Source organism: Glycine max, chromosome 20 (assembly GCF_000004515.6).
Source record: "Glycine max cultivar Williams 82 chromosome 20, Glycine_max_v4.0, whole genome shotgun sequence".
NCBI classification, from domain to species: domain Eukaryota; kingdom Viridiplantae; phylum Streptophyta; class Magnoliopsida; order Fabales; family Fabaceae; genus Glycine; species Glycine max.
In genome coordinates, this window is record NC_038256.2 from 23,203,737 (window position 1) to 23,224,301 (window position 20,565).

The window sequence follows — 20,565 nt, forward strand, 5'->3', positions numbered from 1 at the left end:
AATGGAAGACGACATGTCTCGGTCGCAACATGATTAAGGCAAAATTAGTATTAGTTAATTGTAGTTTTTCATGCAATTTTTTTTTGTTTCAACTATGTTGAAGTTAATGTAATGTTTGAATTCGTGTCCATTAGCGAATGAAACCGTATGATTATTATTTTCAAAGCTTTTAATTATTTTCTAACTTTTAAAAATAATGACTGAAAATAAAATTATGGATGTCAACAAAATAATTATTTACACAAATGTCAATGGTAATATCATATTTTATGTTCATGGTTCACCTAAATCAACAAATTTGGTTTTCAGCCTAGACAAAGTTGTGTAACGCTGCATTCTACTTATGTACAGAGTGGACCACTGCTTTGCCTGAGAATGACAATGTGTATTCCACAACAACGCATGATGGTAAAGGACAATGGTCTCGTAACAAAACCTATTACATAATGACAAACAAATTCAACGTAAGATACCCAACTACAGTGTGACCAATTATACTAACATCATAATTATGCAATTACCTATACAAAATTATTTCCATACACATGACCAATGCATATTATGCGATGCACAAAAGAATCTAGTGGTAGCTGATTTCTCAGAGAAAAAATGTCATGCTTTGTTGTTGTAAAAGAGAAACAATGATCACGCTGTATCGTGAAGCAATGACATATCCCATATCTATAATATTCATCCACTTGTCCATGGTAACCTACATGTAACAGACAACAAATAATGGTTAGCTAAAATGTTATTTTAACAAAAAGTGACATAATAATGAACTTACGCACTATAGATAATCCATCAACAAGTAGGGAACACTTTAATTCCTCAAATTTCTCTATGCCACCAACCAGGTGGATATACTCTTCGGACCAGCTTGTCAGTTCTTTATGCAGATGGTTGCGCACCAATGACCACGATTCTTCACCCATACTCAATAATGTAGTTATTGCCCGATAACCACAATTACCATCCGCTTTGACATCAATAATGTTTTCAATAGAATCCTGGATGCAAGGATGAAATTGATCCAACATTGGAATATTTCCTCTCTATATTGGGTCCTTAGATGATGATGCACTACGTTTCACTGATAAATTACTATTTTGCACAAAGTGTAACGCATCAACATACTCTCAATAAGACGGATCGCGTTTTGTTGACTTTTGTTGTTTGGTCAGCGGTTTTTTTGGAGCATCCTTGGTCTTCACCTTTTCTGAAGGAGGACACATGGAGTTCATATTAGGATAAAAATTTTCTCAGCTTTGACTTCAAATGTACTTTACGAAAAACATGGAGCTACTCAAAGCGTTTCGATATGATTTTCACCTCCTCAGTTATGGTCACTTGTGTCTCACATAACCTTTGATCTGAAAAACTAAGTCTCCGCCAAAAAATGTGGATTGTCTTGAGTGGTGTGGAGCTAACAACATATTTAAAAAACTCGCATGCACATGGAAGACCGTGGGTACTTCTCATGACACATCCACAACGTGAAGGGTTTTTGCTTGCATAAGCTACACGCTTAGACTCAGCAGCAATTTCATTTTAAGTGTACATTGATACCATGCCAAGTAGTTTTTTGTACAATGTTGCTTTAAACACATGCCCAACCACATGTTTGTTTGTCTCAAAAGATGCTTTAATCTGGGTGTGTTGAAGTGTCATCATATTATTCATTGCTTCCCAAACATTGCATATGTCACCAACAAAGTTTTGTAGGAGTCTCTTTAGTGACCAATGAGCAATCTCAACCCTACATATGAAATATATAGCAACATGTAAACAACCGCAACATTTTCATTTAAGTCAACACTTAAACAAATGAACACAAACAAAAAACCATATTGATACCTGTTAGTGGTTGTGTTTCCTAGATGCATCACTTTGTTGGTCTATGCTTTCACAAATATTTCTTTGTGCGGAATCACCCATGTTTGACACACATAGTCCACAAACATAGGCCACGGAGAGCAAGACATTTCAAATTTTTTAAGGTACTCATCAAAATAACTCTCACATGGACAGTCAACAAGCCTCCTGCTGGACAAGTGGCCTCAGAAATATTAAGAAGGGGGGGTTGAATTAAGATTCCGTTGACTATTCCTAATTGAAATTTTCTTTTTCTTAATTATTCCCTAGATTCAATTATTTCTTTGTTAACAAGTTACTGAAATAATAAATGAAGGAAAATAACTTGCGGAAATGTAAAGACAACAGAAAGTAAAAGAGATAAGGGAAGAGAGAATGCAAAACCGGATTTATCCTGGTTCGGCCATAACCCATGCCTACATCCAGTCCCCAAGCAACCCGCTTGAGATTTCCACTATCCTTGTAAAATCCTTTACAAGCAATGAACCACAAAGGAATCCCCTCCTTTGTGTTCAGTGATTACAACCAAGAAGTTTTGCCCACTTCTTGCAATGAACCCAAAAACGGTTAGTCTTTTGAGTCCAGTGATAACAACCAAGAAGTTGTACCCACTTCTTGCAATAAACCCAAAAGCGGTTAGTCTTTTGAGTCCAGTGTTTAACCAAGAAGTCCTTCTCTTGAAAAACAGTCACCAAGAGTAGGTCTCTTGAAAAACTTTTTGTACGAATGAAGGAGAGGAAGAAAATAGAATAGCACAAGTTTTTGCCTAATGAACTTTTCTTGACAAAGCAAGTATTGAACAAAAACTTTTAGAAAGATGTTGAGAATGATTCAGTAATCAATATGTTATGAAATTCGTGCCATGGTCACATATTTATAGCCATTTGATGGCTCTTGAAGAAACCATGTTAAAAGTTGTGACTTTTGTCAATTTCTTCAAAACTAGTCACTTTAAAAGTTGTGAGTCTCTTGAAAACTAGTCACTTAAAAGTTATGACTCTTTGAAAACTAGTCACTTAAAAGTTGTGACTCTTGGCAAATTCTTTAAAAACTAATCACTTTAAAAATCGTGACTCTTGGTAATTTATTTTTCAAAACCAGGCACTGGTAATCGATTATCATTATAATGTAATCGATTACACATCAACAGATGTGACTCTTCATGTTTAGATTTGAAAACCAACGTTTAGAAACACTGGTAATCGATTACAAATGTTGTGTAATCGACTACACAAGTTTGAAAATGTTTTATCACAAGTTGTGACTCTTGAAATTTGAAATCCAACATTCAAAAACATTGATAATCGATTACATGCCCTTGGTAATCGATTACTACTTTGTAAAATAGTTATAAAACTGTTTGGGCTTCTGGTAATCAATTACCAGAGAGTAAAAAGTTTGGTAAAAGATTTTTCTTTGGAAAAATTGTGATATTCAATCTTTTCTTTGAAAAAATATTTTTATACTTATCTTGATGCTTTTCTTGAAGTTCTTGCATATCTTGAGTCTTCTCTTGAATCTTGATTCTTGATTGAAAGACTCTTTGATTTTTGAAACTTGCTTGAATCTTGATTCTTGACTTGAGTCTTTGGCATCATCAAAATAAGCTTGGAAGCTTTGCTTCCACACCTCCATCACATAATCCCATGCATTCTTTTGAGAAACCAAAGTTTTGCACTTTGCCTTCACATTCTTGTCAATGTGGAACCGACACAGCAAGTTCGTAGCATCCGAGAATACAGTTTTCACTGCATTCATCAAAGACAAATCCCTGTCAGTGACAATAACCCCGGGGAGTGCATCAACTCTCATGAAAAGACCCCGAAACCACTATAGAGCCTAAACAACATTATTAAGACGTTCTTCTTCCAAGTAAGCAAAAGCAGCGGAGAATGTCATTCTTGTTGGTGTAACACCAACAATATCAAGCAACGACAGTTTGTACCTATTTGTTTTGTAGGTATTGTCAATCAAAAAACCAAATTACAAGAATTGGTTAACTTTACCGCATCAGGATGACTCCAGAACAAGTCACGTACAACATTATCATCCTTCAGCTTATGCCTGTGAATATATTGATCCCGATCAAGTAACATCATCAGTTGTTGCATTTCGGTGTTACTCCCTCTTATGGAAGAATGATAAGCATGTCTGACATTGTAAATTTGTTTGATCGTTGTATAATTGTTATCATTGTGCTCATTTAATGTCAATAGAATTTTTCTTGGCTTCACCAAGGACTTCATCATATCAGCAACAACAATCTTCTTATCCATTGTCAGTCGACCCGCATATGGATGCCCAACGAATGACTTTGCCATTTCGTGATTGTGAACCCCACAAATTAACTTCACCATTCATCTTTCTCCTCTCGAAATTGGCTTCGCACGCAACTTAAATAGGCATCCACATTTTTTACTGCCAGTGTATGTTCTTACCAAATTATGTTTCTTAGGCCTATACTCACCACTCCTTTCGCAAGCTATCAACAGAAATGAGACTCTTCCTCGAATACCACTATTGGTGTCTGACCTCATTATAACGGTAACAAATCCAATGTCATGAGCCAACGATTGAGACCATTGTAAAACTTCATCACGGCTAACAAACAACTATAACACAATTCAAATAAGGTCTGACATCAGTAAACATCTATGTAATATAATTATTGTACCAATAACAACAAATTACACAAATACCTGAGAAGTATTAAAGGCATCAGAGCAATCAACGTGTTTTACTTTAACGCTAGCATCTTCCTTATTTTTAACATTCATATCAACTTCTTCAGACATCATACTATCATACATCCATTGGTCTTCGTCTATCTTAATCAATTTAATGACAACAAATTATACAATCACCTCATTTGTTATTGACACAAATATAGCTGTCTACAAAAAAATTATTTTACTGCACTTTTTCATTAAAATGTCATATAAATCTAATAAATACATCATTCAATAAAATACATAATTCAGTTAAACATGTAAATACATAATCATTGTCATATAAATTTGTTTAATTATTAATCATTAGTATATTAATTTTTAAGCAATCTAAAGTTAGTTAATTATTAATCATTAGTATTTATTTTTTCACCATTCTAATTACATAATACATTTTTTTATATGAACATACGGATTGCCAATTGTTAGTCACTATTCACGACTTAGTTTTGTATTGAATAATTGCACAAAATTAGTGCCTTACCTCCAATTTATGGTTCTTTTTGTAGGAATTGTACATATTTTCATGTTTAGTGTGATTTTATATATTAGATACTTTCACTTTGTAAATTAATGTTGAAACCACTTCAGTTTTAGGCCAAAAGAAGAGAAGGTTCAAGTAACTGATGTCTCGCTAAGCGGGCAGATCCGCTTAGCGAGTGGCATCCGCTAAGCGAGGCATACAGCTCGCTTAGCGGGTTGGGAAACCCTAGAAGAGGATTAGTTAGAAATGTGCTCGTCCAACGCGCCGCCAGCTCACCCAGTGAGTAGGTTGTCTCTTCTCGCGCTTAGCACGCCTAGCTCGCTAAGCCAAAATTCACTTACTCTTGCTTAGTGAGCCAGTCTTGCTAAGCGAGCCTTCAGAAGCTTAAACGTCCAAGAAGCCTTTAAAACATTGAAGTTGGCGGAAACTTAGGAGGGAGTCGAAAACAGAGCATAAGGAGAAGCTGAAGCGACAGAAATTGAACTGCTAAAAGAGCTTAGGTTAGAGGAGTGAAGTTAGGGTTTTAAAGGGTGAAGGAGACATCCTCAACCATTCTTTGTCATTTTCTTTCACTAAACTTTGTTCCTTCCTTGTATTAAGAGCATATTTCTTGTAATGAAAGGCTAAGCCTCTTGGTTGGGAAGTTCTGTTGAACCCTTGATGTAATATTCTTTCACTACCTATTTAATGTTATTTTTATGTGTTCATTGCTTTTATCTATGCTTATTTTTACATGCTTGTGGCTTGATCACCCATTTGTATGTATAGTTAGGATTTTTAGCATTGGGAAATGCTTTAAAGCCTTAGAACTTGATAGAGCAAGCTAGAAATATGTATGTCTAGGAATGGAGTGCAGAGATCTAGTTCATATTATGTTGTAGACTTAATGCAACTCTTTTAGGCTAAGTTTGTTGAGGGATCAAGGACGAAGTTTAAAGAGAGTTAGGCTCATTCACTAGAGGAATCTTGGTTTGAGTAATTTCTTAGCATAAGAACACTAGGATAATGTTAAATAGAGAAAAATACATAATAACATCAAGAGGAACTCGGTAGAACAACCCAACGCTTTTTACTTGACTATTTTCGCTTCTATAATCCTAAATATTTAGTTTATACTCAAATAGACTATAGTATAGAATTCAACTTGATATTTACTTTGCTTTTAGTTTATACAAAGGGTTGCTTACTGAATGTACAATGTTTGAGTAAAACAAATTTCCTGTGGATACGATACTCAGTCTTACTATTTTATATACTACTTGTGCAAATCGGTACATTTGCCGACGTCATTTGAACACCAACCCATATGGGTCATTAATCTGTATGTGCATATAATTTTTTTTCGCATACCTCTTCTTCTCCGACAATGAAAACTGACCAAAATTCACGGTATACTCCTGAGCAATGCATGTACACCACCGAAGACCAAATACGCTTCGAAACCGACCTTAACGGAAGCAACTTACGTTAAGTGACGAAGATTTTGCGGAAAAAAATAGCGTTGCAAAAATGAAAAACTCCTCCTGTTATATATAACCGAAAATACCATAAGGATATTTTCAACTTTTCTGAAAATTGCTGAAAATTGTTGGGTGCTCCAGCAAAAATGTTGGGTGCCCGAAGCAATTCCCACAAATATTTTATGTTTTGGGCTTTTGCTTGTGATACTATTTTGGCAATTGGTTTACATACCAGTCAAATTGCTAGTACTCCTAACATAAGATGGACAATTTTAATATTGTTCTTCCGTAAAACAGATATAGATTCCTAATTCATAAGAGTAAGCTTATGGATTTGTAATCTGTAAGGTTATTAGCACAACGCTCTAACCAATTGAGCTAATAGACCAATTATGTTATAAAATAATTAATGTCACTATATATAACACGAAAATTTTTAATGTATATTTAATGCACATGTAAATTTACATAATAATTTTTGTGACAATTAATTTTGATCTAATAATAATTTTTTTACATATATAAATTTTTATAAAACCTATGATTTTTATTTAAAATTTATATATATAAAAAAAATACATTATTAGATCAAAATTAATTATAATAAGATCAAAATTTTAAATAATGTATTTTTAAAAATCCATAAGGATTTGTTTATGGATCGCGTAAACTTAAGGATTGCGAATCCATAAGTTTACGAATTACGTAAACTTACAGATTATAAATCCTTAAGCTTACTCTTACAGATTACGAATCCGTATTAGCTTTACAGAAGGACAATATTGGAATTACCCATCTTGTGTTGGGTGCACCAACAATTTGAGTAGTGTACAAAGCAATTAGCTACATTCTATGTATTAATTATAGGCATAAAATTAATGTTTGGCCCTTAAAATTTTCCCCGGTTTACTAATACTATTATGCCTTGCCTGGAATGTAAATTGTAATTGAACACATTATATGATAGGAGCTACAAATAATTGATGGACTAGTGCAGGTGAGGTGAGGCTTGTAAGCAAAAAAGCATGACAAGGTTAAAGAGAAGGTCACTGAGCTGAAGGCAAGTACTGAAGTACATGATCTTTATTAGCATAAAATGTAGGGATGAACTTTGTTGCTCTAAATGTTAGCAGAAAATGTTGAAGATTTTTATTAGTTGAAGGACATTACCTACTGACAAGGTCATAAACTATTCAAACATATATGCTTTCTAGCATATTTAGTTTAGATTTTATAAACGAGGGATTCTGGGGTGCATACGTGTTATGGGTCTTGCACCATACAAAAGTAACAAGAACCATTATTTGGGCTGCCAGATTTGGGAACGTAGTCCATAACACACCTGGTTATAAGTTTTTTCATATTAAAAAAAGTTTCACTTATGGTAGAACTAAGAAGTCAGAAGCTTTTGTTATGCCTATTGTCGCCGAGTAGCATTGCCCGGAGTTTGTCTTCCGTATAGACACCATCCATGTTCGGTAGCATAATCCGTTTGGTTTTTGTCTTTTGGGACACGGTGATGTAATTTCCACAGTTTGGCCTACATTTTGCCTTTTAGGAAGTGAAGTATATAAGAATAGAGAAGTGATGTTGGGATTAGTTTCAATGTGCAACCCAATGCTCTATTTATAGCATGCTAAGGATATCAAATTTCTGATCAAATCAAGATCATTATTGATAGTATCATTTTTTAAGTTATATTATTTCTTGTTACCTTTTATTGTTAACCATTTTAGCAATTAAAATTGAAATAATAATTGATCAAGTCAAACTCGTATCTAGCCATCTTTTTCAACCCAAATTTCAAATACAAAATCATACATGTTTGCTTCTCTTCTTTCATCAAAATTTTCATATTATTTATATTTTCAGTGCTAGCAAAAATATAATAATATTTCACCTTTTTTGAAATCAATTAATCATTTGATCATATTAAATTCTTTAATTTAATTAATCATCAAATATTAAAATAATTTTTTTAACAGAGATTAGAACACTCGTTTGTGTGTGACCCCGTAGGTTCTATACTAAGCCGATAATATATTAATCAAATTAATATACTAATCAAGGTAGGCGTCTAACAATACTCCTTAAAGTCCGGATAGCATGAAGTAACATTTTACTTTCAAGAACCATTAGAAAAGTAGTGTAATAATTTGTTCCATCTTTGCAACTCTGAGTTAACTCTAGAGTATGGTATTATTGTCAAACCCTTCTGAGTTAACTCATAATGACTTAAGAAACTCATTTCTTCTTTCATTTAATTTTCCTGACCAGGATATAATTTTATTCATAGAGTTCAAACTCATTACCAAGAGTTGATGGATTCCTTCTTGATTAATCATTAATTCTACAGGTATTTAATCATATCCAATATCTATTCAACAAGTGCTCTAAAGCATTAGGTGTCCAGAATCAAAATACAATAAATAACCTCTTAATTACTATGACAATCTCATGTCAAAGAAAACTATTATACCTCTTTTTGAGAATTTTCTATTGACAGTTTTATGATAAATTTTAACAATTAGAAAATTTCAATTGAGTTAGTTCAAAGATCACATCAACATGTGACTCATCTATATATGCAAATTAATAAATGAGATCTATTAATATTTATCCAATAAATACTATCGCATATATATTAATTTATCCGGATTATTGATACTTAATTACAATAATCCTATGATCAAGAACGGTTTAGATTAAAATTAGAACAAACTTGTTTCTCATTATCATAATCTCTATTATAATAACAAGTCTTTAATTTTAATCAAGAACATTATCAAATGAACCATTTGACAATGAAAATAAAATAATACTTATTTTATTAAAATTAGAATTGATTACATGATGACTTGGATCGTTAACATACAAATTTATTCCCAACAGAGTTTACAGTTAAGCCAATATTTTTTTTTTGTTTTAAGTTGCCTTTAGTTAGGGTTATTCCTGATAATCGGTTTCATATGCTTCAGTTATTTGGAGATATATGGTGCATTTTTTTAGAAGCATTTTCTTAAAAATTTTAAACAAACGAATCCAATATCATCTACTGGTAAGCAAACCATGATGTTGGCATATCAGTTTTTGAATGAGTGGGGCTTTTGGCTCAAAGGATATTGAATCTTGATTTTCCTTTTGAACATATATTAGTTCCTATTAGATGGGGTCGTCATCTAGCTAGTTTCATCAAATGCAATCTCAATGCAGCCTTCAGACTGATGACAATACCATGAGTTGGGGATTGTGCTTTTGATTTAGCTAAAACAGTGTGGATGATGCCTTGGTGCTAGAAGGTGATGCAACTAATTTGCTTTTTGCTATTTAGGAAACAACCAATTTGGCAATGACCAAGGTAGTTTTTGAGATGAACCGCAAGCTAGTCGTGGGCAAGCTTATTTGCTCTTCTACTAATTTACTGAAGCAGGTACTATAATTGCTTAGTGTACAACTCTCCTCTTATCATATCCAAACTTTAGAATAGACTTTATCAAGTGACAAACAAATACAATTGTTCATTCTCTTGCAAACTCCTATCATATGCCCTAACTTTATAATCAGGATTTTGCTAATCCTAAGTTTCATCACATTGTTCCAAATATTTTTTTAGTAAATAGTCTCTTTTGTCTCTAAATGTATAATTTGTTGATAAATACATTCCTGAAAGATGAAAATATAAAATTTAGTTTCAGAAAGTGTAAAAAGTAAAATAAATATATCAAACAGTTAACTATTATATATCACCGTTAATAAAATAACATACGTGACACAGATAGACGAATTTGTTATATAATATTTTCTTGACTTTTCGTCTTCCCACTCTAGAAATAAAAATAGGATAAATAACCACTTTTATCATGTGTAATTCGCTGACAAAATACAAAATTTAGAAATATATCCGACGTTTGTCACCGTTTATAAAATAACCAAGATCCGAAGAAGTGAAATATGAGATATACTTATTTTTTATTCATAGTAGTTTGTGACTAATTACATTTGAAAAAATTTGTAATGATTGTACAATGTTATAATGTTTATTTTGACAAACTGATACAATATTTATTTTGGATAATTTTTGTTGTAACAAAAATTATGATTTATAATCAATATTATTGTTATTATTATATTTGTTTTAAATTATGTTTATCAATAATTTTTTAAATGATAATTGTAATACACTGCTGAACATTATGAGAAAACTTAGTTTTTTGACAGAATGATTAATATTAAAAATAAGATAAAATGTATCTGCTAATTTGATTAAAAACAAAAATCGTTTAGAATCAGGAGTGACTCATGCAAAAATTCCCGTATCATGTTCTGAGCAAATCAAATCTCGAGAGTTTTTGTTTTTTTTTTCCTTCCCCTATCACATTGCGTTTCGGCAAATACAAGTTCTCATATGACTGCAAATTACAAGTTTCCCCCTTAAATATAAAAGGAAAATAAATAATCTATACTACAGTAGTAGCCATCTAACCTCAAAATTTTAGAACTCAAGCAGCAAATGTTGCCTCAACTCTATTCTCCTGCTCGCTGAGAACTAATACTGCCTCCTTTTCACCTATTAATTCTACCATTACCAGTCTACATCTCTGACTATAAAAACGTTGCAGGTAGATGATTAAAACCGGCCTTACATGCATGCCCAGTTAATCATAGCTCATCGTGACCTTCAGATTGCTCAGTAACCGTCTCTTTGCTTGTGCCTTCTGAACTGTTGGCAGATGAATCACTTGAAGAGGAACTATCAGCTGAGTTAGAATCAGAAGTCTCTGTATTCTGCGCACTGCTGCTCTCAGTTTCGTTCTTTACAGGCTTCTGAACCTTAGGTTTGGGCTTGGGAATTCTATTAATACTGGCAACCTGTAAATGTACATCAACAAAAAATGACACTGCTTTCTTAGACCTGTAAAATCACATGCAATTACACTGTCTTGTGATTTAGACAAGTAGAAGAGACGAGTACCTTGGTTTGCAGATCAAGCACCTTCAGATATACTTCTTCAGATGTAAATGCTGGCTTACTGAATCCAGAAGTCCTTCAAAACAAGTACAGAATAAGAAATTAATAACCAGTTAGGCAGTTACATTACAACTATTGCGTGCACATTGCAATTTCCTCAATGATCAAACTCAAGTAGGTAGTGAGCAAAGTGAAAAAGTGAATAATACTTTACAAAGCTAGACTGGTACATTTTCGTAAATATTCAGAAGTGCATAAATGAAAAAGTACAATATGATCTCAAAAAGGGAAATAATCTAAAATTTTAAAGCCATTTCAAGGGATAACTTAGATTCATAACATTAAGGTTGCACTTTTTCATAGAATATTATATCTAGTTAAAGAAAAATAGAGGTACATGTTTATACAGGCAGCTGCTCATCAAGATACTTCTTTCGACTCTTGCAAAGTTCACACATAATATTGAAATGACAAGGTAAAAAACAAACTTCAATAACAACAAGAACTTACTTCTTTTGCTCAGCTTCTTTCTCATCCAACCAATTCTTCAATTTTTCAGAACTTTTTATGACCTTGCAAGTTAGGTACCAAAAAACAATGATTTTTCTGAAGGTAACACCAGCTTTAATAGATTCAAAGTTATTGAAATCAAGTTAAACCACGTACCTCGTCTACTCTTTCTTGTGGAAGCCAAGGCTTCTTTGCTTTCCACTCTTGAACAATCTGTAGATGTCATAAATGTTTCAAGTTACATTAGAAATAGCTGGCTGACGATGAATAGATAATTTTATAAATCACAATATACAATAAACTGCTTCAGATATCTATCAGCCAATCAATTGCTCATGGTAAATGTTTGGTTCACCTAACTAACACCTTTTTAATGCATTGTATTTTGATTATATGATTTCTTGAAGTGATGTGAATGTGTCCATATGATTTTCTAGGAATGGGCACATGAGTGCTGACATGATGAAAACTGGATAAACAACAGATAACCACTTCAATGAAAGTTGCCTGTTGTATCAGATCAATTTGAACCTTGTCCCTTTCGATATCCAATATCTCGAGTTCTCAACAAAGGCAACAGATGACCAATCTCTACATTCTTTCAAATGAAAGATGCTAAAATGTAATAGAAATGATAAAGACAATCTTGTTATCATATTTCAGCGCCTACTGATCCAACTTTAGCTTACAACAATAAACTACCCATGTATCAAAGGGATTAACAAAAACAACAATGTTCACCAAGCCTTATTTCACTAGTAATGTGTTTAGATAGAGAAATTTAAGTTATTAATCCAATTTAAGTGAGAATTAATTTTTTTTTTGCATTATAATATATATTTTTTGGATAGTGTATTTAAAAAGTATTTGAATTTTTAGTAATTTGTGAAAATATTATCATTATATAAAATTATAGTATTTCAAATTCAACCATAAAAGTAAGAATTTGAATTCATTTTCATTTTCTCTTTCTCTCTATCTATTCATCTCTCTCTCTTCCCTCTTTTCCTTTTCTTCTCTCCCCCTCTCTCATATCTCTCTTCTCTTCTCTACCTTTCCCATCTCTATTTCCTCTCTCACTCTTCTCTTTTTCTCCCCTTTCATCCCCTTCTCTCCCTTTTCCCATCTCTGTTGCCTCCCTTGCTCTTCTCTCCCCTCTCTCTTGCTTGTTAAAAATGAAATTTTGCATATGGTGAAAATTTGGAACTTAAAAAATATGAATTACTTTATCCAAACATAACATTTAAAAAATAAGGAAATTTAAATCGAAGCAATTCAAATTCCAGGCATTTCAAATTCCTTGAAATCTTAAAGGTCTTCATCCAAACACAACCTAGGAGTGCTTGCTTAGCAACAAGGATCAATTGACGTAATTCAACCCTACCAAAAATAACGTTCGGCTTCAAAAAGAACATGAAGAAAATAAAAAGCACTGAAGCACTTTACATGAAAAGTTTGTTGATGATACCTGTTTCAACTCATCAATGTACTTATGAGCATGCTCAACTGCTGCTGGCCGAGTTGTAAGCTCTTTTAACCTGAAACAGATATTAACCAATTCAGGAAAAACTTTACCACTAAAAAGGCATGCAGAGTAAAATTGATAATTATACTGAATATAACAGACCTGAAGAAAATTGGATCTCCAACAGCTTTTAACTGATCTAGATGCTCTTGAAACTCTGTTGCATTGGCATCTTCACCATCTGTATACAACCAATCTTGCACCTGACAATGCAAAAAGCTTAAGCCAATATTCTTGTAAATAACATTTCTTTTCAGTTACCCAAGGAAAAGGGTTAACCTGATCAAGCTTCTCAATGAAGGACTGGCGTTCCTCACTTGTAGAAACTTTTTCAAACTCCTCAAGCGTTTCAATCTGATAAAAACATGAGAAGCATTAAGAACAAATTGAATAAAATAGCCATATTAACAATTAGAAAAAACAATTAGTTAAATTAGTACATTTTAAACATTCTAAAATGAAAAACAACAGGCATAATGTTTTATACAGTCAGTTAACCTATAAAATAATTTAAGAAGCATTATTCCTAAATCCCAATGAAAATACATGGCAATGAGAAAAATACTCCAAACAAATGCAGATGATGCTAAATGCAAGGACAAGAATAAAAAGGAAGATCAATGGATGGGGCATTATTATCTTAAGTTAATTTGGCTGCAGGCTAGGGAACTTTGGGTTTAGAAAAATGCTCATTCTCATTCTTTCATTTCTTAATTCTCTTCTAATGGTTTTTTTCTCAAAAACCATAATCAAGACCAAGTGTTAAACTCCCTCAGTATAAACTTAGACAAAGTCAACTAATTAAAGGTCAATCTTTTAAATGAATCTCTGAAAGAAAATTGAAAGTCTTTAAAGGATAAATATTTACCCATCACATAATAGATGAAGGCTGTTAACATAACAAACGTATTGTTTTCTACCAACCTTTTCCTTGGTAGTATATATATATCCTTCTAAATTATTCTTTAACTCAGCTGTTCTTTTTCTGTCTGCATCTTTTTGATCTAGTACTTGTAATTTTCTTTTGGCTTCAGCAAGAAAATCTTGTGATAGAGACATTCCAAATCCAGTTATCTTCTCAACTATCTGCCACCAGCAAAAAGCAAAAACAAAGAAGCATGTTATATTAGAACTTATTTCAATTTCCCCCCCAAAAATCATCAGTCAGTTTAAATAGTCACAAAAATAAGGGTGTCAGTTAGCTTTCACCTTTAATGGTACCCTAAAAGTCTGCCTTTTCAGCTTTTTCTCTGTAGCAGGCTCAGTGGCAGCTTGCTCCTCTGCACTAATGTTGGATGCCTTATTAACCCCACTATCAGTTTGCACGCTTTCGTTGTTTTCCTCAGTACTATTACCAGCAGCAGATTCAGCCGAAACATTTGATGAAATGGTTGAATTCTCTATGGTCAAATTCTTCCTAGGAACTTCCACCCACTCTGTTATTTCAATAACAGCATCTGCCCGATCCAGAGAAAGAATTCCACTTCTACTAAGAGAAAAATGAATGTTTGCCTTGATGGGGGATGACAGATTCCGAGATGAGTATCTAGAAGTACAGAGGAGAAACATAAATAGAAGGGCACTAGAGATTCTAAATTTTACATGAAAAGCAATTCCTCAAGGGGCTTAAATATGCAATATGCCAACAAAACTTCAGGAATTTTTTTATGCTTACTTCTGACTTGCATCTGTCAAACCAGATATCTGGTATTGAGCAATTTCAGGAGAGGTAACACCAGGAGGCAAATAATTATCACTTTCATAAGCTAGTGAAACTTCAAAATCTTTGTTATGATTAACGGATCTAAACATCTGGTATGTAAACAATGGTAAAATGGATTAATAAAATTGGAGAATATAACTGATAAATTCATTCTTCATATAATATGTAGTCACATTGAGCATTGAATCATCAATAGATTTACCTTACTCGGGACTTTCTTCATTCGTGGTACAAGTATCTGCCTAGAGCTTTCGTCTTTTAAAAGATCAGGGCCATTCAACTCAACCACAAATCCATATAAGGAGCCATCAACCATTCCTAGTTTGCGGTTCAATTTGATTCCATCACTTAAATTTGCAGCATGCAGAGCTGCACCAAGAACTATTGCTTCATCAGCATCAAGATGCCTATCAAGTTCTTTTCTCCCAAGGAATTCTTGAAGCTTAGCCTGTAATAATATGAACAGAAAAACAATAAACCAACCTCTATACATTAATGATGGACAGCTGAGTAAAATACTTCATCTGTGAGACTAAAGCTCAAACACTATATCATATAATACATAGACAAAATAAAGTGCTGCAATTCCATTTGACAATAAATAGATACCAAATATAAGTTGATAAATACGTCATGAATTCCATACATTCAAACTTTTTCGTAATATTCATATTAGAAATAAAAGAGGTTATGCAATTTAATATATTCATGTTGTCAATCTCTCCATCGAAATCTTTGTGCTCACATTTGAGTCATCAGTAGAGCTCTTCCTTTTTCTTCATTATTCAAATCAATAAAAAAAAAAGTAGCAAGCATAACTTCACATAGAATAGGGTCAAGCTTCGACAGCATGAATAACTAAGATTGACATATAGATTATAGAATTGTTGAAGTTCAAGTGAACAGAGAATGAGAGAAAAGGACAGAAAATTGAGTGAGAGCCTGAAATTCTTTCGGTATAACTGTGTTTCTGGTACAAGAAAAGAATTAGATTTGTATGCTGAGTGCAAATCTAAATGTACAGGAAACTGTGCAACCTAAACTGTTGCAACTGAATCAGTTCAATTGAACAGAGTTGTAACAAAACAGTTTGAGTTTTGATCACTATTTAACTGAACAGTTAAACTGATTCGTTAGTTACTTCTGTTATATAACAGATGAGTGTGCACTTGCTGCGTATAACAGCTAACAACTAGCAGAGCAACTGCAGTATACAGACAGCATACAACTATAGGATACAGATACAGTTGTATAGTTTAATATGAATAAAAAATTTGACAAAATCAGGCTTATCATGTACATAACAGATGGTATATGTATGGTAAACAAATGTTGTTGACTATCAAGCATGGAGTTCAATATCATGCAGCTATCTGCAGATCAAATACCACTGTTGACGAAGGAAAAAGAATATTAATCAAACCTGTAATTTTGGCACTCTGGTGGCACCTCCAATCAACTCCACTGCATATATTTGTTCCAATGACAGGCCAGAATGCTCAAGCACCTCTTTCACAGGTAAGAGTGATTTTTCCCAAATGTCTTCACAGAGCTCTTCAAATTTCTCACGGGTTATTGTGCTCCTGTAAGAAAGGAAGCCTTGTGTGAAGGAGTCTTAAGCATTATATGCAGTACAATTGTATAAATATATCATAACTTGATAATCAAGCAAAATTTTATTTTCCTTGTCATTTTATTGAGATTAGTCTAAGTATTTCACTTAAAAAGCTTGGGCATGTAAGGGAATTTCATTCTACAGATGTATTTCTTGACTTCCCCTTTTCAGATTTCCTAATCATTTGAAAACATCAAACTTCCTTCAGATTGATACCATAAGATTTAAGATACCAGCCAATCCTATCTATTAACCAATATGCAGCACTGTCCTTAAGGGTACTAGTGGAAACACAGGCGCTGTCATGCTTGTGTGTCCACATTTCTACTGCGCTATCATATTTTATTGTGCTAAAATTTATATATTGAAATAATATTTCTTATTATATGTAAATTGATGGGCATACTAATTTTAGTTTAATATGTTTTCTAATGTATAAATAATTTAACTTCTTATGTCTCTTTGTTATGATAACATGATAAATTAATATATTATGTTTGTAAATACATGCCTATCTATACACAGATGATCAAATCCTTTGTGGTACATACTTGAATATCATTATATTTGATAAATGCATTTGTGAAATATTGAAATGGTAACATTATTATGTCACGTGTTGAATGTTTTTCTTCTTATTTTGATCTTTAATTATCTTTGCTCTGAGAGTGTATATGCTTCAATTCTAAGGATTTTTTTATATATTTAAAAGTAAGATATGTGCCGAAAATAAAAATAAGAGAAATGGATAAATATATAAAGTAAATATAAAAAAATATGTGTAGAAAGTAAAGATTATCTAAACATTTGCAGACGGTGACAAATTAGTGGGACTTAATTTGAAAGAAGGAAGAAGGAGACAGTTGTGGCCTCTTTGGAAAATAACTGTTCCACTACTCCACCTCAGTTTTACGTCTATTTTGCAAACTGCTTAGTAACATTCCTTGCGGAAAAAGTTAGAAGAATACGGTATAGAGGAGTATATATAGGCACATGAATATTTGAGGGAGAAAAGGTTTAGTGGACAGTTTTTGTGATAAGGTGGGGGCAGTACGCAGTGGGGGTTATTATATTACTTTACTGTTACTACTTTAATATTATTAAGGATAAAATGGTCTAAAAATGTAAAGACCAAAAAAACAGTTATACATAGTTGTATCACCTTTATATATTGGTATGGATATGTAACTCAACTCCTAAGACTGATGCCCCTTTCTCAACTCTCAGCCAGCCAGTAAAACCTAAGGCTCCTTCTTGCTAATTAATTGCAAACAACTACTAGTCAGTCATATGTAAGCTAAACTATTTTTTTAATGGGAAATGCTATTATCAACAATTCCTTTTTTTCTGATTTTCCCAACTACTTTTTACCCAATGAAAATTCTAGGACATACTTTTACTGAAGGGTTGGAGCAGATCAGATCACAATTTCCCAAGACTGGTGCCACTTTACCAACTCAGGCAGTCAGTTGAAGCAAAAGCAAACTGTCTTCTTGGTACCTGCCTTCGCTGCTGTAATTATTTTACAGGGAAGCTATGATGCATGGGTATTCTTATCCAATTCCAATACCCATAGTGGATATGTTTCCAACGCAAGTACTTATTGGATACATATGGATGCATACCCAATAATCATATCACTGACATAAAACTTGGCCCATAAAAAATAGTAAGTTTAGTTACTGAGGGGTTTAGTATGCCTACTAAATGAGACAAAATGCTAATTCACTCCCTTCAAAAAATCATTTTGAAAAGACAAAACATCCCTCCTTCCAATTCAAAAAAATGTGTTCCTAGTTCCTAGAAATATTATCAGTTGAATTGGTTTTTTCAAAAAAAGAAAAAGTACAAAATTCTTTTAGACTAAATATTTCCCATATTAGTCTGCCATGATAATATATAGGATAAAAATTGGTTGTTATTTTCCTTGCTGTTCTCGTTCATAATATTAATAAATTAATAAAGTATTCATAAGCTAAAGAGGATGTTAAAGTACAGTGTACAATAAGGTTGCACCATGATTCTTATCACAAACTGCCAACTTTTGTTCAGTCCCATAGAGTATAACATACAAACTCATAAAAATCAGGAATACAATTTTAAAATCCACGTACCTGAAATCGACGTCATCAAGAAGCGATTCAACTGAAATAGGAGCTGCTGTGTTAGCACTAAGAATCTCTTTAGTCCTTTTAACCTGTTTCTTCAACTTAGCCATAGCCTTGGGGAACTTCCGGACATCGATTCCACCTCCAACATGTGCATTGAACTGATCCGCAAAATACTCGACCAACCGAAGCTCCATATGCTGGCCACCGAGCTCCGGGTTCCAGCGCACGTCCTTCACCTGAAACTGATTCACCGATACGCTCTTCCCGTACTCCTTCCCCTTGTACGCTGAGAAGTACACGAGCGCCGCGTAGCTGCTGCTCGCGCCCATGTCGTAGAAGATCACGTGCCGAGACTCGTTCGAGAAGTCCTTGTCGATCCCGTACTGCAGCGCCGCGCCGGAATGCTCGTTTATCAGAGACAAAACGTTAATCCCCGCTAACTGCGCCGCCGCAAGCAACCCTCTCCGCTCCGCCTGTCCCATGTGCGGCGGCACCGCGATCACCGCGTCCTTTATCGGAATCTTCGCGTGAAACTCTGCCAAATTAGCCGCATAACCTAACACCATGGCCACCAGCTCCTCGGGGGAGTAAACGGCGTCGTCGTTTTCGCTTTGAAAACTCACGCCACCTCGTGAATCTTCCTTGGTCTGGAAGGGAAGGTACATTGAGTTGAGAATCCTCTGCCCGGAGGCGTAGGGTTTGGCGATGAGGTCGCGCATTTGGGAATAGACCTTCTGCGGGTAGCGCGCGGCGAGGCCGGCGGCCTCCTCACCGAGGAGGCGGTCGCCGTCGTGGAAGGAGACCAGCGCCGGGGATTTGCGCTTGGACATCTCGTTGATCGCAATGCAGATCGGGGATTGGCCGGGCTTCAGGTTCACCACCGCCACTTTCACCGATTCGGAACCTAGATCGACGCTGAAGACCGCGGACTGCGACGGAGAGAACATGAGCGCGACGGAGAACAGCGCCAGTAGCGCCACCTTCAACGACGCCATTTTTTGCGGCGTTTGGCCGCTGAGAAAGTGAGGGAAAATTAAGTGAATATGTTTTGCGGGAAAATGCGAGAGAGTGTGGTGGCGCGGTGGTGAGTTTAATAAAATGAACAATAATAATTTTAAATAATAATGACAGTGAAACAGAAAACGAGTTTGTTTGGAGACTTTGGAGTGTATTATACGGAGGAGGAAGTGTGACAGAGTGAAGAAGGATTTAGCCCGTGATTAAAGGACACGTGGAAGAATGTACACGTGGCGAGAATTGAGATGGTGTGTGGTGTTGTTCTTGAGTCGTCCTTCACCCTTTTGCTGAAGGTTCTCGCTGAGTCAAGAGTCTAGCAAATGATGCAGTAAATGACGCTTCTGACCTTATAGACTATAGACTATGTGCTTACATTGCGTGATTGCAAAAACCTTACTCACCACTCCGTTTATAAGCTTTTTCACCAAAATAGAGTACTTTTTTAAACAAAACATCTATGGGAGGGTCTCAAGACAATATACATAAATGGGTAATTCTAACCATGTAAAATTTGACTATGCCAATTAAAGTTCTTTTTCATGTGAGT

The 20,565-nt window shown here is 34.2% G+C and overlaps 1 protein-coding gene across 1 annotated transcript; it reads right to left on the reverse strand.

Moving 5' to 3' along the window:
- Positions 1–10,848: 10,848 nt before the first annotated feature.
- LOC100788296 (heat shock 70 kDa protein 17) lies at positions 10,849–20,145 on the reverse strand. The gene is made up of 13 exons (NM_001357345.1): positions 19,005–20,145; positions 16,699–16,858; positions 15,478–15,723; positions 15,228–15,364; positions 14,762–15,098; positions 14,477–14,638; positions 13,832–13,906; positions 13,655–13,755; positions 13,496–13,565; positions 12,184–12,240; positions 12,028–12,089; positions 11,521–11,593; positions 10,849–11,417 (listed from the first exon to the last, which is right to left on the reverse strand). The coding sequence occupies exons 1-13, from the start codon at positions 19,994–19,996 to the stop codon at positions 11,208–11,210; spliced, it is 2,682 nt and encodes an 893-aa protein (NP_001344274.1). The 5' UTR covers positions 19,997–20,145; the 3' UTR covers positions 10,849–11,207.
- Positions 20,146–20,565: the final 420 nt, after the last annotated feature.

Bases quoted from the DNA above. Each gene is read 5' to 3' on its own strand.
- LOC100788296 (NM_001357345.1), bottom strand. From the start codon at position 19,996: ATGGCGTCGTTGAAGGTGGCGCTACTGGCGCTGTTCTCCGTCGCGCTC. The intron at 13,566-13,654 runs GTCTGTTATATT...TATCTGTTTCAG, and splicing joins GGAGATCCAATTTTCTTCAG to GTTAAAAGAGCTTACAACTC. The intron at 12,241-13,495 runs GTATCATCAACA...TGACATCTACAG, and splicing joins ACATTGATGAGTTGAAACAG to ATTGTTCAAGAGTGGAAAGC.